The sequence below is a fragment of the Haliotis asinina genome, chromosome 3 (genome assembly GCF_037392515.1).
Source record: "Haliotis asinina isolate JCU_RB_2024 chromosome 3, JCU_Hal_asi_v2, whole genome shotgun sequence".
Taxonomy (NCBI): domain Eukaryota; kingdom Metazoa; phylum Mollusca; class Gastropoda; order Lepetellida; family Haliotidae; genus Haliotis; species Haliotis asinina.
Window position 1 is genome coordinate 57,942,762 of NC_090282.1, and position 25,374 is coordinate 57,968,135.

General features: G+C 40.2%; 1 protein-coding gene across 1 annotated transcript in view; it reads left to right on the plus strand.

Annotated features, from left to right (window-relative positions):
• The window catches only part of LOC137278930 (uncharacterized), a 32,977-nt gene extending 7,875 nt beyond the window's left edge, over positions 1-25,102 (plus strand). The window contains exons 3-9 of the mRNA XM_067811430.1: positions 94-206; positions 2,268-2,354; positions 3,325-4,300; positions 18,619-18,774; positions 19,890-20,002; positions 21,832-21,918; positions 22,890-25,102. Of these exons, the coding sequence (XP_067667531.1) occupies positions 94-206; positions 2,268-2,354; positions 3,325-4,300; positions 18,619-18,774; positions 19,890-20,002; positions 21,832-21,918; positions 22,890-25,102 (3,745 nt within the window). The remainder of the gene's footprint in view (positions 1-93; positions 207-2,267; positions 2,355-3,324; positions 4,301-18,618; positions 18,775-19,889; positions 20,003-21,831; positions 21,919-22,889) is intronic.
• The last annotated feature ends 272 nt before the right edge of the window (positions 25,103-25,374 follow it).

Sequence of the window (25,374 nt, forward strand, 5' to 3'; positions counted from 1 at the left end):
CTTCTGTCAGTGTTATTCAAACTAATGCTCGGGATGTCTTTGTTGGTTCTACTAGTGTTTATGTTTGTTCCTAGATATTGTCATATATTTCAGAGTGGACTATATACCCCACGCTGTCGAGCGCCCTCAGTTCCATGTCCCCGATGAGTACAAACGGCCTGCAGGGGAGCACGATATGATGACATCATACCACAAAGATTACACAGGTAGGTGGATAAATGTAATGAGTCAAGAACTTTATTGGAGAAACTGCAACAGTTCTTGCTTGAATGTGTAACACCACTGAGCATGTCAAAATATTGTGCAGCTCTATGTTATGTAAAATAACTAGATTTGGTGAAGGCAATAACTGCCAGTGATCCCCATAGTTTTTATTTCTTTATTAAACAGACAAGTAACCATATTTGTCTCTGAATGTAACAGGGGTAGCGTAGTGGTTAGAGCGTTTGCTTGTCATGCTGAAGACTGGGGTTCGATTCTCCTTTTATACAATATGTGGTGCTTATTTCAGGTGTCCCCTGTCATGATATTGCTGGACTATTGCTAAAAACAACGTACAAACATACTCACTGAATGTAACACGTCATAGCTTAGATTATCTTCCCTGAATGGGTACTGAATGTTTGGGTGTAATGGTCTGAAAGTAAATGAGTAGCATTTAAACCCCATTATTATGATGTACTATTGATAGTGGAATATATTCTGTATTAATATCCCAAGGTACAAATAAACAAGTAGAAAAGTGCAACGTTGGTGAAAATTATAGAGATTCATTAACCATAACATTACTTAAGCAGAAAAATGTCTCATTAGACAAATGTCCTAGATCAGCTGAATCTGGAAGTAGAATCCTGATTCACTCTTCTCATTACAGAAGTTTTAGTCAACAAAAACTAGAATGGTTAAAAACTCCACAATAGTTAAAAAATGGAGTAGTAAATCATCCTCAATTGCTTTGTGGGAAAACAGAGACCCGTAACACTGTTTATGATTATTCAGTTTACATCAATAAATTCTGGTGTTTAAGAATGTAATTTTAGGAATATCCAAATTCATGCAGTATATATAAGTCAACACTGAGAAATACAAAATGATAAAAATGTAATTTTGAATCTCCAAAATTTTGGACTAATCCTGATCAGATTGTTTACTAAATGCTTGAAGAAGTATATGCCCTTCAGCTCCTTAGTGTGCACTGCTGTGATATAATACTTGGCAATTTCACTCAAACATATCAGATTCTCATTGAAGAGGTGCTGTATATCTTATCTGTTGCCATTCAAACCCTTGCTATTCAAATTTACACTGACTGAAAAACCCACAGTGGTTACTGCGACCAATTCATGATAACAATTTGTTGCCCCTGACAACCTGCTTTGTTGTTGTGTCAGAGAGCGTGTGCTCCTGGTATCCACGATATGCAAAGTGTGAATGTGTGTATACCTTCATGCTTGCATGAATAAATAATGACACACCTGTCTGGTGTGACACTAGGTAATGACATACATGCTTTGACTGATTGTAACTCATGCAAGTTTGCATATCACGGCAGTTTTTCTTGGGCTGTTCCTTATTTGATTACTTTTGTTTTTTTCACTGTTTTGTGAGTTTTTTTTGTAACTGTATCACATCAACCTATCGTAACACTTGGTGAATAAATTTTGTTTGCTGTAAGTAAGACAGAAACTTTCCATCCCACAAGTAGCACACTGCAGATATCAGATTCATATATAACTTGGAAAATGTTCTACAGTGTGAAAAATAATTAAAAAATGAAGCATATGTATTTGCATTTAATATTGTTTATTGTGTATAAAAATAACGGTGAAGGAAAATGACACAGAAGAAGTAAAAAAAGCCCCTTTAATGTCTCTTGTACAATGGCACACAACCACTGAAAAATAAACTATAGTTGAGCAAAACACTTCTATTTGATAAACAAGAACTTTCAAACACAACATGTTCAAATATCATTTAGAAGTTCATCCATCCATCCATTTTGACCTCTGAAGATCCAGGTCAGAAATGGTCTTCAACAATCCATGGTTGTTGTAAGAGGCGATTAAAAGGATCTGGTGGTAAGACTTGATGACACATATTGTATCCCAATCATACAGAATGATGCTCATGCTATTGTCCTCTGGATTGTCTGGTCCAGTCTCAATTATATACAGACCACCGCCATAGAGCCTGAATATTGCTGAGTGTGGTGTTGTACAACAAACCAAACAATCACAGGATGCTCACCATGTTGATTTTGTCCACAGAGAAGCAGGGAGCTCCAGCTAAGGCCATCAAGCAACAAGGCATGCACCATGTTCCTGGGAAGTTCGAAGGGGAACCCACATACAAAAGTGAGTACATATCATTGAGCAGGCAGATAGTTATAATCTTCAATGGAAGAAATAGTGACATAAAGCCAGGTTGTCTAAGGTACCACAATCTGTTGTTCACAGATATACCAGAAACAAGGAATAATTGTTCTGAATCACTCACTAGACCTCCTTGTTTCCGGGGATGTCAGTGTCATACCTGTTGTTTTAGTGAAAGGGTTAGAACTGCATCATGTCAGGTTTTCCTCCAACATCAGCTCTTTGACATGAAATTGGGCAATGGGGTAGCTTAGTGGTCTCAGCATATGCTTGTCATGCTGAAGACCCAGGTTTGATTCCCCATATGGTTACAGTGTGTGTTACATACCTGGTGTCCCCAGTTGTGATATTGCTGGAATATGGCTAAAGTGGCTTAACACATTAATCTCTAGTCTGTCTCACAGTCCCTGAACTACATCATTTTGCTGACTGCCAAGCCTTCTCTGCAGTGCTAAAGCCTTAAATGAAGCAAGTCTAGATTTCTTAAGGTTCAGGAATCTGTTTCTTCGGCTCCTTTTCCATTAAAATGGGTTTGTTTGTTACTTTCAAAATTATCTATATTCAGAGACAAGGCCTGAGTCTAATTGATCTCCTTTACATGTATGCTCATAGTCGCAGGCACAAGAAGCTCTAACCTCCTGCTGGTAATTAAGAACACCAGGAGACACCGGTTTCTTGTGCCTATTTTGCGTGGAAACCTTTTTTTAAATACCACTGATGTAGCTGCGAGATAACTTGTGGTGGCAAATTCAAGCAGTGATTAAGAATTGTTGTGTGTTCATAGGTATGTTTGTCTAGAAGGGAAATGGCTGGATATTATGAAATCAGTCGGTAGCATCTTAAATGTTTCCACTGAAGCATAAATTATTTGCATAGATTTGACCTGTGCATATTTGATTTAATGGATGTATATTTTCCCTGACTTAAGATTTCTTAATGCTTCTGTTTCTAGGTGACTACAGAAAGTGGGACATGGCTGGTCGTCCAAACAGATATGGTGATGTTTCCACCTGGCACCCTCCTCAGCAGCCTTTTGAAGGCCAGAGCACGTTCACTCGGGATTACCAGCGCTACAACCAGGCTCCCAGAACCTCCATGAAACCAGTGGAGGCAGCCAAAATGTCTGATGCTCCTTTTGATGGAAACACAGGCTACAATGCTGCATACATTAAACATCCTCTTCAGGCAAAGTTTGTGAAAGAGAAGGACACCTACAAACCATCTGGTGTCCGCTTCGACGGCCTGTCCACCTTCAAGAGAGACTACCAAGGAGCTTATGCACCAAAAACGGAAAGCTGCAAGCCTGATGCTCAGGCATTCCAATCTCAGGCACCTCTTGAAGACATGACAACCTTTAAGAATGACTACCGGAGATGGGAAGCTGATCGTCCATATGTACGTGACCCAGAGCAGTACAAGAAGCCAGTTGGCGACATGGACATGAACACTACACATCATTTGGCTTTCAAGGAATATCCTTTACAGCGTGCCTTAGCCAAGAGGCCCCACTCTGCCAATGTCATGAAGGCTGGACCTTTCAATGGAGTAACAAACTACTCCACGGACTTCCGCCCGTGGGACCTTGGCCAGAGGAGCCGTCCAGTGATGAAGCAAGACTACCTACCCAACACTGCACCATTTGAGGGCATGTCCACCCAGAAGTCTCACTACATTCCCCACCCTCTCAACCCCAACCAAAGCTGCAAACCTTCCAATGACTTCGTCCAGAGCCAAGGTCCCTTTGATGACAACACCATGTACAGGATGGACTACACCCCGAAGGCATCGGAGCCCTGCCCTGCTGCAATCATCGACACCACACGGTCCACTTACAAATTTGTGGAACTTGATACTCGTGGCCACAAGCTTTATCAACCTGTTTTTGAGTCTGTCACACCGCTTAACAGAGGCACCCCTCAAGCTAAAATGCAAACTCTTGTTGCATAGTTACTGCCTTTTGAAAGACTAATAACCACATGTACAGTTTGTATCCTTCCATGGCTGTGGCGAATTCTGATTTTAATATTGATCTAAGTAAGAAGTAGTAAAATACATTCATCTTTTTTTTAAAGCTAGAAATGTAATGTTACAATGCATGCACATTCAAATTATAGGGTAAATTCTGAATTCTAAATGTTATTTTTTCATGTTTTTGGTCACTAGAGAGAAGTTCATAAGCTCAGCCAACCACTGATACATGGTGGGAGGATTTTTGTAGACACATAGTATTAATGTGTTGCAGCATTGGAAGACTATTATTCCGTCCAGAGTTATCTGCCTTGCTACAGCAGGCTTCTCCATTCTGCCAAATGTGTGATTCTGCCATAGTTAATAATATAGACATATTTTTAAACGCATTTTTATCATATTCTGTAGGAAGTCTTGTAGATTCACTGCCTTCATAGAGCCACTTGACTGATATATAAATCTGTTATATTTGTTGCCTAGAAGGAAACTATTTTATAGTCCTTCCATTGGTAATATTTCACAGTTAATTTTATTTATGAATATTCATATATAACTGTATGTTTTGTTCAGAAAGAAATACTTCGAATTTTTATTGGAAAAGCATTTTCGAGAATTGTTTTGACCAGTTTTTCTTTTCCAGGAAGGAAGATATGTTTCATTCATTCCATTGTTAGTGACTCTTCTTTAAGTTTTCTTGCAAATTTATGAATGATTTTATTATTAGGAAAAAAGTCTATGCAGATTTATAACTGCCAGGCCTGGTAGCTGGCTTGTTTATTATTTTGATATGTGTATGTTACTCATATGTCCAACATACTGTGATATTCAAGTGTAAATACTGTCAATCAACAAATTTAAATTCTCTTTAAGGAACATTGTTATTTATTGAGGAATTGTTGAATTTGTCAAGATGGGGGTAGAGTGATTATCTTCAATTTCGATATTTCGATAATGAAGGATTTTGTTTGAAGATATTCATGATATTAGTACACCAGTCTTTATCTTTACATGTCTGAATTTTTCCAGCACTTTTGTTGTGAAAATCAAAGAAGAATTCCAGTTCGTTCACTGTTTCAATTTCTAACATTTAAGCCCTGTGTGTTAGGTATTGTATTAAATCACCAGAGTTTTTGTTTTTATAAGGTTTTTTAATATAGAAACAATAATTATAATCCAGTAAAGAATTTGTTAAGGCAAAACAGAACAAATGGTTGATATTATGATAAAGAAAAGCAAGATCTGTAAGACTGTTTCATGTTTTCCCATGTATTCTTGTTACTTAATCATGAGTATCAGTTTTCGATTGAGGACTTTCATTTATGGTTTGTTCAGGAAAAGATATCGGAAATATTAGAGAATCCCTTTTCTTGATATTTTAAAGAATAAAAGCGTGTTGTTTACGTAACTGAAGTTACAAAGATCATGCTACTATTAAGTCCAGCAACACAATTGTTATCCTTGTTCAGTAAGATAATTATATTTCAATGAAAACCATTAGGAAAATTGACATTTCATGTAAGATGTAATCTGTTGTAATGTTTGTAATATTGATAAATATAAAATGATTCCTATTTCACAATGTTCAAACCTGTTTCATTAGTGTAGAAGTGACTGAGTGCATTGGTAACTGCACACTGATGATAGATACATGTGCTTGTATGTTATGTACAAATATTTGTCTCGTGTTGAGAGAATGTAGAGACATTTCAGTGCTGAAATGAACATCACTGTCATTGTAAATAAATGTAACTAATTATCTATGTGAACTTTACTCTATCAATTATTGGTACCACATCTGTGATCTGGTTTTGATGTTCTCATCAGAACACTGGGTATTCATTGGAAAAGATATCTCGCAATAAAACATGCAAATGTCACATCTTTCCGAGTTGTTTTTTGTGTCTGAGGGTAAGTGATATGGGATAAGTATGGTAAGGCATCCAAGTGGTTAAGGTGTTCGCTTGTCATGCCAAAGACATTGGTTTAATTCCTACATTGGCACAATGTGTGAAGTCCATTTATTGTATCCCTGGCCATGATATCGCTGGAATATTGCTATTTATTGCTGAAATATTGCAAGAGACTAAGACTGAACTCACTCTGCTTGAAAAGTGGTCCATTAATGGGTCAAATTAATCTTCAGCAAAGCCGAAAGTAATTTTGGGAAAGTTTCCACCCGTAACCCCGTTTTATTTTATCATTCTATAATAAAGAACAAAATTTTCTTAGCAAAAATCTTTAACACCAACCATTACCCTAACCCTAAACCACATTCTTACTCTAATCCTAAGACCCTAAAACCTCGAAATAATCCTAATAAATAGGATACTTCTCAAGCGGGGGTTACGGGCGGAACTCTTACCCATGGATTCACTTAATGAACTGGTAACCTTGTAATCTATTGAAAGATTTCTAGAATTACAGTAGAGAGTGAAATAAATACCACTCACGTGTACTGCACTCTATTTACTACTTCCTTGTTGTAATTATGTCTTGTCAATCGTGTTTTCCAATTTTAACTTTCAAGAAAGTAAGAAAGTCAACAAAGACAATATGTGGCATCATCATTAATGCGCAGTTTGGATACGATGACATGTGTCTCCCAAGTCAGCGAGCCTGACTACCAAATGAGGTAATTCTGTTAGTTGCCTCCAACAAGCATGGTTGCTGAAGGTCAATTCTAAACTGAGTGTATCACGTGAGCATGATACTGTCGCAGGAACTACAGACAGTTGATTCTATCTGATGTATTTTATTCGAAAGATGATAAACCTGTGGATCACAACAACATACTATAGGTGTTGCCGGACATGGCTGTCCATAGACAATATTAAGGTTAAATAATTTGTCAAAATATTCAAAGTGTTCAAAATATATTTGGTGGGATTAATTGTACTTTATACAATTAAAAATAATCATTTGCAATTCTCCCAAAACATGGTTGGATGTTATGTTGAATAAAAGTCAAACATGAGAAATAAACATCATCTACATAATTACCACAGTCATTCAAAATTCACAACATACCTGTGGACCACAACAACATCCTGTTGTTGCCTGACATGTTGTGTGCTGGGCACATGTAGCTTTTATAGAGAGCAGTCATATGACCTTCCTCTGCAACACTTGCATCGGCTGTATGTGCCAAGGCACAGGATGTACCTGTCAGACCACAAGTAAGGTGAACTGTCTGTGCCAACATGGGTGAGTGCTGAAAGTAAGGTGCAGTGTTAATGACAAAACATTTTAGCCTGTGATACTAGCAGAAATCATTATTTCTTGATTATAATGTTTATAGTAAATCATTAACATCTATAAATCAGCCCATAACCTTGGTAATACCACAATTATTTGATGACAGACTACATTGGGATTGTTACGAGCGCTTCTGACAATTTAAATCATCAGCGCGTCGATTCTGCAGGCGACAAGTTTGAACATGCCGGGAATCTTTAACGCGAGGGAGAAAGCATAAAGGGAGACGGCTAAATGGAAAGCGCGCGTAAATTTCCAAACTCTCAACTGAAGGCGTGTGGTTCGGTAGCCTGTTGGTTAAAAGTTTTCGCTCGTCACAATGAAGACCCGGGTTAACTTTCCCACGTGTGTGTACGTGTGTGTGTGTGTGTGTGTGTGGTGTGGTGTGTGTGTGTGTGTGTGTGTGTGTGTGTGTGTGTGTGTGTGTGTGTGTGTGTGTGTGTGTGTGTGTGTGTGTGTGTGTGTGTGTGTGTGTGTGTGTGTGTAACAGTTACAGTTTCTTTATTTCGGTTCTGTAGGCCGTTGGCCCATGCACAATAAGGAAAACAATTTACAACATAAAGAGTAGCAATTTACATAGACGGAATTGAGTTAGGTTGTAGCAGAGGATGTCATGAAATTTCTAAAGTTAAGGGCTTCTTTCATATATTTAGAACCGTTAGAAAGTGTGTGGATACAAGTACTACTTAAGAAACAAAAATATTTAGTCTTTTTGCTATCCATTCTAGAATCTGGAAAATACCTATCCCTTATAAAATCATATGCTTTGCATTCAAACATGAAGTAAATTTCATTTTCCTTCTAGCCACAGTCACACATTTTACATATCTTATCAAAATCATTACCTCGAACATTACATCTCAAAGGAAGTGCATGTAGTCTGAGCAAACATACATTTCTTCTGATAGCTATTTGATTGATGGAAGAGACATAATATTCAGTGTTTAACAATGACTTAACTTCTTTAAGGTACCTTAAATGGACAGATTCTCTGATATTACCGAGAATACGTTGCTTATCACAATCAAGAAGTCTTTTCCTAAAAAGGGAAATGAAATGGGGAATATCGCCAACATCCTGACTATACCATACATACCCGAGGCCATGAGCATTTAAAAGATATTTAACCGATGTCGCCCAAGTCACTCGACCAGCTGAATCTAATTTCTTCATAAGTAAATAACACTGTTTGGGGTAACGATCCTCAGACATCCTTAACAATTTACACCAATACATGATGCACCTTTGGTAGTAATCCACATAAATATTTGATCTACCACATTCTTCTAAAATACCATTACTGGAGACATGTTTTCCAACGCCAACAACATATTTACAGAAATTAGTATGCAGCATTTCGATCGATTTCCTTTCCTCAAATCCCCAGATTTCGGAGCCACATAAGAACACTGCTTTAACTTTGCTATCAAATAATTTGAACATTTGAACTTTACAGGCATGTTAGGGTATTTATTAAATAATACCTTCAGAGAGAAAAGTGTCTTACTGGCCTTACCTACTGGAGTTTGTGTGCACTTTGTCCATGACAACCGAGTAGAAAATAGAATACCAAGGTAATGTTTTGACTGGAATATCATTGTAAAACCATTTTTCATAGGAACGAAGGAACCCACCGTTGCGAAATACCAAAACCTCTGTCTTATCCATATTAACCTCCAGACCCCAAGAGCTACAGTAGTTATGTAAAATATTTATCTTTCTCTGCAATCCTATGACAGTATCATCAAATAAATTAAGATCGTCGGCGTACAGCAGCAGAAGTAAGTCAACATAATCGGATCATACAAAGATACCCCTTAGACCTGAATCCTGCAGCATGACCTGAAATTCTGTTATAAACATCGCAAAGAGAAGCGGGCTTAAAATACAACCCTGACGTACGCCACTTAATGAAATATCTACCAACTGACAGATGGGAATGGCGAACTGACACCAATATTTTGGAATACATATCCCTTAGAACTGAGATTAAGTTGCCTCTTATCCCTTGCCTGAAAAGTGAGTACCAAAGTAGTGTCCTGTTAACGGATTCAAAAGCCTTTCGGAAGTCTACAAACAAACAATAAAAACGACCACCACCTTTAGAAAGATACTGAATGAGACATTGCAATGTAAATATATTCTCTGTATTTTGACGGAACTCAGCTTGTGCCTCGGGGATTTTAGCGTAAACTTCTGCGAATCGCTGAAGACGGTTATTTATTACTATACAAAACAATTTACCAAGAACATCCATTAACGAGATACCCCTATAATTATCAACATTATTAACACTACCTTTCTTATGTAAAGGCACAATAATACCCTTTGACCACTCCCGTGGATACGTGCCAAGCTTGAAGAGTGTTCGTAAGTCTTTCCACTGCAGAGTCTATACTCAGGTTCAACAACTCACCACATTGGTCTACACTGAAGTCAGCCAACAGATTACGTAAACAATCAATAAACCTTTCCCTGCAATCATCTCTCCATGAAAACATAGGTACGTATACTACAACTCGCACTAACATGCAGTTACTTTTGCTTGTGTATCGGGAGATGAGAATGTCACAATGAGACGGAAATGATCTGAATCATCTCTAGTGTGAATATTTAAGTCAACAACATTGGTAAATAAGTCAGTGGAACACAGTATATAATCTACCGTGCTGGTGCCATTATCCTTCAAACATGTGTACGACCCAGAACGATCACCGGGAAATCTACCATTGAGTATGGGTATACCAAACATACAACATAACCTAATTAAATCTTCTCCATACGCACTGACAACATCATCAGTAGTACATCTGGATTTGTTGAAGGAGTCAGCTACATAGTCCATATCTTCGATCCTTGGAATATATTTGTTATTGTCATCAATGGTATAATCTTGCAGGCTGCCCGTCCTCGCGTTCAAATCGCCGTGGAGAATGACGTCACATTTAGTGTACTCAGTCAGTACCTCTGTAAGACACTGTTCTAAATAATCTACACCTTTACAACGTCTCGTATCCGTAGCTACTGATGAGTAACTAGGATGGACATACAATTAGCAAAACAAAATATTGTTTTGTAGATTTAACACAGTGTTATCGAAAACTACACAGACTATATCGGTGAAGCTGGTTATCACTTGAAGTATGCCGTGTTCTAGAGATCGGTGAAGTGAAATGTGAAGCCCATTTCTGGAGTCCCCCCGCCATGATATTGCTGGAATAAGGCGCCTTAAAACTCAACTCACTCACTCCGAGCTCGGCGTGGGCCTTTTATTCTGTTAAACACATTACTAGGGAACATGTTAATTTTGGGATTACGCTTACGCAAAGTAAAAGTCATATTGGAACACAAATTTACCATTTGTCATCACCGACCAACCATTGTCTATGACGCACTGTCTATTTTTGGTTCACTCTTTGAGATGATAAACCTTGTCAGGCGGATTGACATGTGCATGTTTGAAAATGTAGCAAGCTGTGGGACATTTCAGAACCCTGATGATAAAAATCTAAAAATGATGCAATGCAAGAGCTAAAGTATAACTGTGAAATACGTTTAAATCAACTGCATGCAAATCATGGAGTGATTGAATCTGAACAAGACCTTATATTTAATTAATTGGTCACAGACCTGCACTCCCACTAAAACCGCACAACGATAAACGCAGAAGAAAACACGTGTGGTCTTTGTGTGCACCAAATAGATATAATCTACATCCATGGAGATCCGGATTAAAAGTGCTCTTACGGGTGGTTGAACTGACACAGGTCATCGGTGGTCAGGCTCGTTGACCTGACTGACACAGGTCATCGGTGGTCAGGATCGTTGACCTGACTGACACAGGTCATCGGTGGTCATGCAGTCTAAGTAAACTTAGTCTCAATGTTATTCGTTACACTCCACTCAGTAGGCTCAGTACTGAGAGTAGGTTTACTTAGACTGGTGCTCATGATGTCACTCTCTGGTTTGTCTGGCCTTATTAACAGAAAGCCCTCGTATTAGGTCCTGGGCCAAACCCTTTAATTGTAGAATTTACCCCCAAGACTGAGGTGATTGGTTTTTCTGCCTAACTGTGCCAGAAAGTGACATGTGTTTTCCTTAAAATATATGTTTGTTGAGGCGTCAGCCAACAAATATACAGTAGTGTTATCAACTATTCATGACCACTTCCATTCAATAGTTTAATTACATACTTGCAATGACATACTCGCACAAAAACACATACAGCTGTGTAAAGTGTTATAGTGTCTAATTTAGAACAGCCATCGTCCACATACTTCTAGAAAACCCAAACTATGTAACCAAGCAACATGGGACTTATTTGTTATTATTTAATCTGCATTCTTAATCTTTATCGCTCCCACAGTATACAGCGTCTTGTCAGCTACCCTGTTCCTCTTTGTCACTCCCATTAATTACTGTACATGAATATGGCATTTATGGCCTTTGTTGGTCATCCCTCTTGGCTGTGTCTGTCATCACATCAACTGTAGATGGAAGTGCTATTGCTTCTCTATCTGTCCATTGTTGAAACTTTGCTTGTCCATTGTTGTTAAAAACTGTATGTATATGTATGCTCACATCTATACTATTTGTGTGGAGGTCCGGTATTCCCACTGTCTGTGTAAGGACGACCTCGAACAGGATTATGCCGGTCGTAGGAAACGCCCTTGGCCCAGATTTTCAAAGCTCTCTTAGTGCTAAAATAGCCGTGTAAGTGCCATACATTAACATGACCTTACGAGTTTCTTAGCGCAAACAGAGCTTCTAAAATCTAGGCCCTGGGCTTGAGCTGTAAGTCCGTTCTCCTCATACATGTACATTTGTTTCTCACGTCTTGTGTAAGCAACTAAAGAAGTTGGTACTCAACTTTGCCTACGTCTTCAACTCGACGTATTCTTATTAATTTGTGTCAGTGCAACAGTGTCATATGCCTCCTTATATTGACACACAATGCCATTCGTACCTACTCGGCTTGCCGGAATGACACGAGTAGTTACGAATGACACAATGCCTGGCAATATGTCCTAACGACCACAATAGCAACAGAAAAACAAACACATGGGACGAAACCGGATTCAGCTGTATGTTATCTTTGACCGGCTTTCTGTACACCGACTGAGTCAGGTGAAAATCAGAAAAAATTGAAAATTGCGTAAAAGTCTTGAATGTGGGAAACTGGCCCCGGGTCTTGACAAGACGTCCTAATATGTTAAACCCATGACTACCCCAAAAGTGGAACTCATTTAGCTGCATGGTTTGCAACCATAGTCACCGTAAACCGAAGGACGAAGAGACCAGTTCTTCCTCGGATCTTCACGTGTACTACTGTGCCGAAAATAGCCGTCGAAACACAGCATATCTCAAGTCCATAATACAACCGAATTTTCACCCTCGAATATCCATCTTTTTCTTTCGGCGAGATTCCAGCTGTATGACAACGATCTGTAGTTAATTAATCGACAATCCAGTGATAGACACCATATACATCGATCCAGGTAACTGTTATACCATGTTATGTGCAACCAGATCAGCCAATACGCCACCCCATCCCTTAATCGTCTTAATTAGAGTCGCGGTGAGGTAGCTTAAAGGTTAAAGCGTCCGCTCGTCAAGCCAAAGACCCGGGTTTGATTCCCCTCTTAGGTGCAATATGTGAGGTCTATTCCTGGTGCCCCGGTGGGTGTTGAGTCATGAATGGTCTGTAGGTGTTTGCGGAAGGGTAGACACGTAGAATCCCAACTGTCTTAAGCGGTCTTTGTGTTGTTAATACAACACAGACATTCACAAGTCAACAGCATTCGTTGGTATAAAATATAATTGTGGCTACCTCAGGGGTTTGAGAAATAGACACTGCTAAAAGTTGTCCAAAACGTTTGTGTGTGTGTTGAAAAACAGTAAATTTCTCCGTTTTTTATCGTGGCTCTTGACACTGTGTACATCTTAATGTTATAATAAATTCGCAGGAACGAAACAATATTTGACTAGTTGTAATTCAATGACAGGAAACAATAACAAAACCACGACAGTCGGCCCAATAAAGGGCTGGTAAAACTAACAACACACACTCGCAAGCACACAAACACGCACGTGCGTGCGCGCGCGCACACACACACACACACACACACACACACTCAAACTACCACCACCAAACGCTACATACAATGAAAAACTCTTAATAGATAAAATGTGCCTACATATGAAACATAATAATTAAATCTATATAATCACAATATATAATTAATATATAAATGGGGAAGAGTTAAAAAATAGAAAAAAATGGAAAAGTCATTTACGACAGTAATAATGTCACAGGCGGCATGAACCACCCACATACTGTATACACTATTGTGTCTTTTATTAAATTAATTTTAACAATCAAACTTATACAGTAGCTCAGTATTTGAGTTGCACAGTCGGCCATAATTGGAGCTGTTTATGATATAATAATGAGGATAGTTTAGGCAAATGAAGCACCCCTTAAACATGCTGGACTAAACTTCTTCCTAAAGACCGATAAAGCCGCTGGACACCAACGACAAGTTGATAATGCTTGACAAGAACGTTATTGACATAAAGCACATGCTTCATTTAGAGTTCACTCGACATCCTGAACAGAACACTTCTGACCAGCGTCCATGGTCGAAACTCGAACACAAATGACGTGCCATTGTGTTGTTATGACTTCTGTGTGGAAATAATTGAAGAAGAGCACAAGAGATTTGTCGGTGGATTTTACAGAGCACTCGTTACGCTCACAACATATCTTCCCACCGTTGCTAAGGAGGGAAGTCTAAACACGCAGACGACGCTTGCCTAGAAACGACTCAATGGTGTCCCGCCGCAAAAACTTCGCCGCAGTGCTCGGACTTGGGATGTGTTGATCAGGCTTGTTACATAAGTGGGATTTAAGAAAGGGTCAAAATGGCGAGAAGGTAAGCTGCAGTTATCGTTAGTACATTCATGTGGTGTAGGTAATGTTAGTGTCGTGTGCACAACAAAGGAAAATAGGGTCGTGTGCAAATGACCTCTTATCGTCAGTATGTCTAAGCAATGTTACCCTTACTAGCCACGTGACAAGTACGTGACATGGGATTTGTGCCGTGCCGAAAGCTTCATTTAACACGCAGTAGATGAAATTGCTGTCAGAAGTGTTTGGTAGATAATTCTGATGTTCAAACAGCTAGTACCTGTTTCTGGACGTATAACTAAGCGTCTCAATGTAAACATAAGTTTCACATTTCCTACAACATATCATATTTCAGGTTTACATGTCACGTACATTTTACTTATCATGACGGTATTTACTTATTAAATGTTACATTGAAGAAACGTTTGTTAATATATATTCATAACCGCCATACTGGAGAGAACAGGCCCCCCTTTTCAGAATGACTGGAATAAGTGAATATAAGATCATTATCGTAGCATATGACAAAGCGCCTTTGAGCAGTTTTCCGGATGAAGGCGCTATTACCATGCCTAAATTATTGTTATTATAACGTATGTGTCACTATGAAAATAACCCTGATACTATGAGAACACTGATTTCGGTGACGACTGTCAACTTTACTCTACTATCATGGGTTATATATCTTATCTAATATCTGTTGTACAGTGTTGTGGGGGTAGCCTAGTGATAAAGGCGTTCGCTATCACGCCGAAGGCCTGGGTTCCATTCCCTACATGGGTACAATGTGTGAAGCGATTTCTGGTGTCCCTTGTCGTGATATTGCTGGAATATTGCTTGGATGTGCCTCTGTATATATGCTTACATAAAGTTGGATGTGCCTCTGTATACATGCTTACATAGAGTTGGATGTGCCTCTGTATACATGCTTACGTGCAACCGGCTCTATTTCCGTACACATGAACGCGTTCAGTGGGGGTATACCTCCCCATGCATTTCGCATGATGCCGGATGTGTCTCTGAATGCATGTACACCAGGCATGGTGCATATTTATATGCATTTCGATGGCCGAACACAGCTGCTTGTTACTTGAAGTTCCTAAGATGTTCCTTAATACAACGGGATGCACATATATCACTATATTTACCATGCTTTACATAGGAGAATGTGGAAATACCTTGTTTTTTCATTGTAAATATGTTACCACAGTAAAAAGAATAGTAAAAAAGTTGTTACTTGAAAAAATACAATAGGGAAAAAACTGCATATTTTAAAAAATATTCCGAGGTCAATCTGGACGTATTTAGTGATGAACCGAGTGATTCACTGATATAGATAGAATCTAACGTCCAAATTATCATTAAACCATAACCGACACACCTATTTAAAACCTCGTGAATTCCATGTACCTGCAATGAACGTATCTCTATCTGTTTTCACGCCCAGAAATTACAGCTGGTCGTGTAACCAAGAGCAAAGTCAATAACATGTTCTACACTAGTCTGGTATCTAGGGACGCTACTTCAGCAGATATACCATGTAAATTCGACTTGCGTGTTATATACTACACTACACAGATGGCACGTGACAAAACGGTAAAACACTCTTGGTTCAGGTGGCAATACACATCTCTCGTGATTAACCGCCATCACCTCACTAAACTGATATACCAAAGCATTGTTTTGAGGAAATATACGCTATGCATATAGTATGACCTCGTGGAACATTGGGCTAAGGTCATTATAAACCCACTGTCATGCTTCGACACGCACCTGCGTATTTCAAACAATGATTGACACAAGGTATAGCACAACATACTGGTTAATTTTAATTATGTTTCATCCATTCATGGCCGTTGACAACTATCGCCTTAATAAAAATGAACATTTTATGCCCTGGGTAGGAAGAAATTAATTTCATGACAAGACCTCGTATGCCAATGAAATCGAATGCTTTCCAATTCAAACTTGTACAGAGAGTGTTTCAGGCGGTCTGTTGTACATGTATGTCAGAATAAGCTGTAGCCTACACAATATAATACACTTGGCAGTTGTGGCACTTAGCTGTTTATGCCTACGACAGTGGCTTATGTAGTGCTGTTGCTACCAACACCTACCTGAACAAAATACAAACGGTATAGCCGTTCAGAATACAGCTCCTTGACATATGAGGGTGTTATTATTCTCGTTAGGTAATTACCATTGTCATCATTAACTGTTAAATATTATTAGAACAAGTCTTTTTTTCACCGAGTCGACTGGGTTGTTTTTTAGACCGACAATCATAATTGTGAATACACATAAAGAAATGCCGATGCTGCATATTTCAATACTTATGTATTCATTTTCACATGTTCATGTTCTGGTCATTTTCGTGCGGAGGGTGAGATAGCTAGTTATTACCCAGAACTGGTCACAATGTCGTGTGAACAGCTTGCAGAGACTTTGGACTGGCTATGTTGGATCAGCACGATACAGCAAATTACTGTGACTGCAAACTTGAGTGCTTCTTTCTCATCATGAACTAGCATCTCACCGACATATATAATCTTTTATTCCTCCATGGTGAAGAGTACAGAAAGAGAACAGTATTTATGTACATATGTCAGAATTTTCATACACATTTGAGCTAATCTCACGTTTGAATTTAATCAGTCAAAGACACTAGTGACATTGAGTCACTGGAACACAACTCTGTACATCATGCTGATGTATTTTACACACAGTATTGTAAACTCTGTCAGGTCCTCTTTGATTAGGGGAAAGTCGGTTGTACATGACAGCAAGCATTCAGTCAGTTCCGTTGGGTTCATGCTGTGAAGTTTTCCGCTGAACTCAATTGGTCCGACATTGATTAGGCTTAACCACAGTTCGTCCCGAGTTGCCTCTGTGTATCCACATACAACTACAGCGTGAGTGAGGGGGTCATCATACATTAAACCACACCGATGACACAGTCTTGTTTCACACAAGTCTATCGCTGTCGCGCAAGCTTTGATAACAAAGTTAGCTTGCTGTCTGAGTGATGCGTCAAGCAATGACACTGTCCATGCAGGATGGACTTCAAGCCGGCGATGTATCCGGTGGAACTTGTGAAGGCCAGGGTCATCTGCCAGCCGACGGTTCCACTGTGCCACATGATACTCTCTGACTGTCGTCTTCACTATTCTCCTCCACTTCGAACGCCCCAAGAGGCATCCTGATTCTGGGAATTTGTCCAAGTGACAATAGAGTAGGTATTTCTTGAGCACCCTGACTACATCAGGCACATATCCGACCGATGACAATGAGACGTTGTGGAACTAGCACATCAACCGGGATACGAACAGTTTGTGAGGGAGATATTTGTGGTTCATGTTCAAGAGACCACCCAGGAAACACAACTTCCGCTGATCTATAACTGCCTCTAGGGGCACCACTCCAAGGAGTCCAAGACATCTATCAGTTCGAGTGGTACGAGGTAGGTCTTGGATTGACTTTATGACGTGTCTGTAAGATCTTTCAAGCATTAAGATCTCAACTTTGGAAAGATTAGTCCACAACTCCGACCTGTACAGGGCTTTGGGAAGAAACACACGGCTTACAACTGTCAGGCTGATGATTGGGTTTGGACAACACAGGGGAGAGTGATATGCCACGGTAAGAGTTCGGATCTTTCTTTGATTTATTACCACCTTTGTACAGGGGCACCAGGATGCTCTCACGCCAAGCTGTCGGGATATGTCCAAATTCAAGAATGATGTTGTAGAGAGTTGCCAAGTGAAACATCGTGGTTCTGCCACCATGCTTTAGGTGTTCATATACGATCTTGTCAGCACCACCAGCTTTATTGTTCTCCAGCTTGGCACAGCACTCAGTGATTTCCGACTCTGTGAATTCCATTGGTTGTGGATCACGTTCTTCCTTGCATTTAACACGGATCTCCTCAACTAGGGATTCTACCTGCTTACAGAAGGAAGAATTGAAATTGTCTCGGTCTTTGGTAGCATATACATCCTGAAAATGGCTAGCCCAAGCATCAAATATGGCTTCTGGATCACTGTACACTGTTCTTTCTCATGATGAACTAGCATCTCAGCGACATGCCGTTAAACATATCATTTGATGTTTCAGACAAAATGGTATAATCCATGTTGACGACAACGCACCGTTTCTGTCCGAGTACTCTAAGCGGTACCACACCCACCCGATTCCCGCACGGGAGAGTTACAAACCCACCTACGAGCCTGTGAGGGTGGACGCGAACATGGAGACCAAGACAACTACCGGGTAAGAGGGGTAGAGCAGTCACGCCCCGGGGGCTCATGGGCTGCAGAGATGCTGTAACCTGATGTGTGATTGTGATCGTACAGGTGGCTTTGGGGATAATTCGGATGAGATGTAGCATGTGGATATTGAATCACAAACCTTGGTTATAGTTTAACAGTGGTTGAATAAATTTGCTTAGTGTTGTAGTCATCAATAAGTAAGATATTTCGAAGCCGTGACTCTCTCACGGGCAGGTGACGGTAGGACGCAACACACTTGAGGATAGTTGCGCACCCCTCACACGTGCATGTGTTGTCATGTGACGTGCGTGATTCCTATGTGTGCGTGTGGTGTCATGTGATGTGCGTGACACCTATCTGTGTGTGTGTGGTGTCTTGTAATGTGCGTGACTCCTATGTGTGTGCCATTTGATATAAATGAAACAAATAATACAAAACAGTTGCACTTGATGAGGATGTAATGAACCTAGTAATGGCCCTGGTCGTAGTGTTTCTGACAGACTCAGCTTAGATGTACGGGGTATATTTGTTTCATCTATTTTCTATGTGTAAGAGAACGCAAACTTAAAATAACAAGACCACACTAACATTAGACAAAATGAACCTTGTCTGTAAAGTTTAATTTTGACGTGGCCTAACTTGTGAAATATGGTTTGATGCTGAAAGAATCCATGGACTGACTATTATCTAACTTAAGAGCAATTAATGTGAACTGCTACAACCCAAAATATCTGCATGTTATCAAGAGAAGTTGTGCCGTCATATGTTCTGTCATATGCTGAATTTTGTACCCCGGTTTTGCGGGAAAGAAAAATCACTGTTTGATTACCCAAATTAAGTGAAGTTCACCAGTGGCATGTGTATTCTGAAATTCACGAAATAATCAAGTGGACTGATTTTTTTTATCTTTAAGTGATTTATGACTTCACGAAGATGGCACAATTTGATTTTTGTGTCATATTATTTGATAGTGTGAATTTCTTTACATGTACATGTATCTGCTGGTCCAAATATATTCTTCTGTCAGTGTTATTCAAACTAATGCTTGGGATGTCTTTGTTGTCTTTGGTTCTACTGGTGTTTCTGTTTGTTCCTAGATATTGTCATATATTTCAGAGTGGACTATATACCCCACGACGTCAAGCGCCCTCAGTTCCATGTCCCCGATGAGTACAAACGGCCTGCAGGGGAGCACGATATGATGACATCATACCACAAAGATTACACAGGTAGGTGGATAAATGTAATGAGTTAAGAACTTTATTGGAGAAACTGCAACAGTTCTTGCTTGAATGTGTAACACCACTGAGCATGTCAAAATATTGTGCAGCTCTATGTTATATAAAATAACTAGATTTGGTGAAGGCAAAACCTGCCAGTGATCCCCATAGTTTTTATTTGTTTATTAAACAGAAACGTAACCATATTTGTCTCTGAATGTAACAGGGGTAGCGTAGTGGTTAGAGCGTTCGCTTGTCATGCTGAAGACTGGGGTTCGATTCTCCTCGTATACAATATGTGGTACTTATTTCAGGTGTCCCCTGTCATGATATTGCTGGACTATTGCTAAAAGCAACATACAAACATACTCACTCCCTGAATGTAACACACTATAGCTTAGATTATCTTCCCTGAAAGGCCACTGAATGTTTGGGTGTAATGGTCTGAAAGTAAATGAGTAGCATTTAAACCATTATTATGATGTACTATTGATATTGGAATATATTCTGTATGAATATCCCAGCGTACAAATAAAGAAGTAGAAAAGTGCAATGTTGGTGAAAATAATAGAGATTCATCAACCATAACATTACTTAAGCAGAAAAATGTCTCATTAGGCAAATGTCTTAGATCAGCTGAATCAACACTGAGTAATAGAAGATGATAAAAATGTAATTTTGAATCTTCAAAATTTAGGACTAATCCTGATCAGATTGTTTACTAACGCTTGAAGAAGCATATTCCCTTCAGCTCTTTAGTGTGCACTGCTGTGATATAATACTTGGCAATTTCACTCAAACATATCAGATTCAAAAGACATTGAAGAGGTGCTGTATATCTTATCTATTGCCATTCAAACCTTTGCTATTCAAATTTACACTGACTGAAAAACCCACAGTGGTTACTGCGACCAATTCATGATAACAATTTGTTGCCCCTGATAACCTGCTTTGTTGTTGTGTCAGAGAGCGTGTGCTCCTGGTATCCACGATATGCAAAGTGTGAACGTGTGTATACCTTCATGCTTGCATGAATATATAATGACACACCTGTCTGGTGTGACACTAGGTAATGACATACATGCTTTGATTGTAACTCATGCAAGTTTGCATATCACGGCAGTTTTTCTTGGGCTGTTCCTTATTTGATTACTTTTGGGGTTTTTTTTACTGTTTTGTGAGGTTTTTTGTAACTGTACGTATCACATCAACCTATCATAACACTTGGTTTTGTTTGCTATAAGTAAGGCAGAAAATAACTTTCTATCCCACAAGTAGCACACTGCAGATATCAGAATCATATGTAACTTGGAAAATATTCTACAGTGTGAAAAATAATTAAAAAATGAAGCATATGTATTTGCATTTAATATTGTTTATTGTGTATAAAAATAATGGTGAAGGAAAATGACACAGAGAAGAAAAAAATCCCCTTTAATATCTCTTGTACAGTGGCACACAACCACTGAAAAATAAACCATATTGGAGCAAAACATTTCTATTTGATAAACAAGAACTTTCAAACACAACATGTTCAAATATCATTTAGAAGTTCATCCATCCATCCATTTTGACCTCTGAAGATCCAGGTCAGAAATGGTCTTCAACAATCCATGGTTGTTGTAAGAGGCGATTAAAGGGATCTGGTGGTAAGATGTGATGACACATATTGTATCCCAATCATATAGAATGATGCTCATGCTATTGTCCTCTGGATTGTCTGGTCCAGACTTGATTATTTACAGACCACCGCCATATAGCTTGAACATTGCTGAGTGCGGTGTTGTACAACAAACCAAACAATCACAGGATGCTCACCATGTTGATTTTGTCCACAGAGAAGCAGGGAGCTCCAGCTAAGGCCATCAAGCAACAAGGCATGCACCATGTTCCTGGGAAGTTCGAAGGGGAACCCACTTACAAAAGTAAGTACATATCATTGAGCAGGTAGATAGTTATAATCTTCAATGGAAGAAATAGTGACATAAAGCCAGGTTGTCTAAGGCACCACAATCTATTGGTCACAGATATACCAGAAACAAGGAACAATTGTTTTGAATCACACACTAGACCTCCTTGTTTCCGGGGATGTCAGTGTCATACCTGTTGTTTTCGTGAAAGGGTTAGAACTGCATCATGTCAGGTTTTCCTCCAACATCACTCAACATGAAATGGGGCAGTGGGGTAGCTTAGTGGTCTCAGCATATGCTTGTCATGCTGAAGACCCAGGTTTGATTCCCCATATGGTTACGGTGTGTGTTACATACCTGGTGTCCCCAGTTGTGATATTGCTGGAATATGGCCAAAGTGGCTTAACACATTAATCTCTAGTCTGTCTCACAGTCCCTGAACTACATCATTTTGCTGACTGCCAAGCCTTCTCTGCAGTGCTAAAGCCTTAAATGAAGCAAGTCTAGATTTCTTAAGGTTCATGAATCTGTTTCTTCGGCTCCTTTTCCATTAAAATGGGTCTGTTTGTTACTTTCAAAATTATCTATATTCAGAGACTAAGTCTGAGTCTAATATATCTCCTTAACACGTATGCTCACAGTCGCAGGCACAAGAAGCTCTCATCTCCTGCTGGTAACTAAGAACACCAGGAGACATTGGTTTCCTATTTTGCGTGTGAAACCTTTTTTTAAATACCACTGATGTAGCTGCGAGATAACTTGCAAATTCAAGCAGTGATTAAGAATTGTTGTTTGTTCATAGGTATGTTTGTCTGGAAGGGAAATGGCTGGATATTATGTATCAGTGTCAGAAATCAGTCGGTAGCATCTTAAATGTTTCCACTGAAGCATAAATTATTTGCATCGATTTGACCTGTGCATATTTGATTTAATGAATGTATATTTTCCCTGACTTAAGATTTCATGTGAAATGCTTCTGTTTCTAGGTGACTACAAAAAGTGGGACATGGCTGGTCGTCCAAACAGATATGGTGATGTTTCCACCTGGCACCCTCCCCAGCAGCCTTTTGAAGGCCAGAGCACGTTCACTCGGGATTACCAGAGCTACAACCAGGCTCCCAGAACCTCCATGAAACCAGTGGAGGCAGCCAAAATGTCTGATGCTCCTTTTGATGGAAACACAGGCTACAATGCTGCATACATTAAACATCCTCTTCAGGCAAAGTTTGTGAAAGAGAAGGACACCTACAAACCATCTGGTGTCCGCTTCGACGGCCTGTCCACCTTCAAGAGAGACTACCAAGGAGCTTCTGCACCCAAAACGGAAAGCTGCAAGCCTGATGCTCAGGCATTCCAATCTCAGGCACCTCTTGAAGACATGACAACCTTTAAGAATGACTACCGGAGATGGGAAGCTGATCGTCCACATGTACGTGACCCAGAGCAGTACAAGAAGCCAGTTGGCGACATGGACATGAACACTACACATCATTTGGCATTCAAGGAATATCCTTTACAGCGTGCCTTAGCCAAGAGGCCCCACTCTGCCAATGTCATGAAGGCTGGATCTTTCAATGGAGTAACAAACTACTCCGCGGACTTCCGCCCATGGGACCTTGGCCAGAGGAGCCGTCCAGTGATGAAGCAAGACTACCTACCCAACTGGCACCCTCCCCAGCAGCCTTTCGAAGGCCAGAGCACGTTCACTCGGGATTACCAGGGCCACAACCAGGCTCCCAGAAAATCCATGAAACCAGTGGAGGCAGCCAAAATGTCTGATGCTCCTTTTGATGGAAACACAGGCTACAATGCTGCCTACATTAAACATCCTCTTCAGGCAAAGTTTGTGAAAGAGAAGGACACCTACAAACCATCTGGTGTCCGCTTCGACGGCCTGTCCACCTTCAAGAGAGACTACCAAGGAGCTTCTGCACCCAAAACGGAAAGCTGCAAGCCTGATGCTCAGGCATTCCAATCTCAGGCACCTCTTGAAGACATGACAACCTTTAAGAATGACTACCGGAGATGGGAAGCTGATCGTCCACATGTACGTGACCCAGAGCAGTACAAGAAGCCAGTTGGCGACATGGACATGAACACTACACATCATTTGGCATTCAAGGAATATCCTTTACAGCGTGCCTTAGCCAAGAGGCCCCACTCTGCCAATGTCATGAAGGCTGGATCTTTCAATGGAGTAACAAACTACTCCGCGGACTTCCGCCCATGGGACCTTGGCCAGAGGAGCCGTCCAGTGATGAAGCAAGACTACCTACCCAACTGGCACCCTCCCCAGCAGCCTTTCGAAGGCCAGAGCACGTTCACTCGGGATTACCAGGGCCAGAACCAGGCTCCCAGAAAATCCATGAAACCAGTGGAGGCAGCCAAAATGTCTGATGCTCCTTTTGATGGAAACACAGGCTACAATGCTGCCTACATTAAACATCCTCTTCAGGCAAAGTTTGTGAAAGAGAAGGACACCTACAAACCATCTGGTGTCCGCTTCGACGGCCTGTCCACCTTCAAGAGAGACTACCAAGGAGCTTCTGCACCCAAAACGGAAAGCTGCAAGCCTGATGCTCAGGCATTCCAATCTCAGGCACCTCTTGAAGACATGACAACCTTTAAGAATGACTACCGGAGATGGGAAGCTGATCGTCCACATGTACGTGACCCAGAGCAGTACAAGAAGCCAGTTGGCGACATGGACATGAACACTACACATCATTTGGCATTCAAGGAATATCCTTTACAGCGTGCCTTAGCCAAGAGGCCCCACTCTGCCAATGTCATGAAGGCTGGATCTTTCAATGGAGTAACAAACTACTCCGCGGACTTCCGCCCATGGGACCTTGGCCAGAGGAGCCGTCCAGTGATGAGGCAAGACTACCTACCCAACACTGCACCATTTGAGGGCATGTCCACCCAGAAGTCTCACTACATTCCCCACCCTCTCAACCCCAACCAAAGCTGCAAACCTTCCAATGACTTCGTCCAGAGCCAAGGTCCCTTTGATGGCAACACCATGTACAGGATGGAGTACACCCCGAAGGCATCGGAGCCCTGCCCTGCTGCTATCATTGACACCACACCGTCCACTTGCAAATTTGTGGAACTTGATACTCGTGGTGACAAGCTTTATCAACCTGTTTTTGAGTCTGTCACCCCTCAAGCTAAAATGCAAACTCTTGTTGCATAGTTACTGCCTTTTGAAAGACTAATAACCACATGTACAGTTTGTATCCTTCCATGGCTGTGGTGAATTCTGAGTTTATTATTGATCTAAGTAAGAAGTAGTAAAATACATTCATCTTTTTTTTAAAGCTAGAAATAAATGAATGTAACGTTACAATGCACACACAAGTTCATCATGTGGACATTCATAAATTATAGGGTAACTTTTGAATATTAAAAGCTATTTTTTTCATATTTTTTGTCACTAGAGAGAATTTCATAACCTCAGCCCAAAAC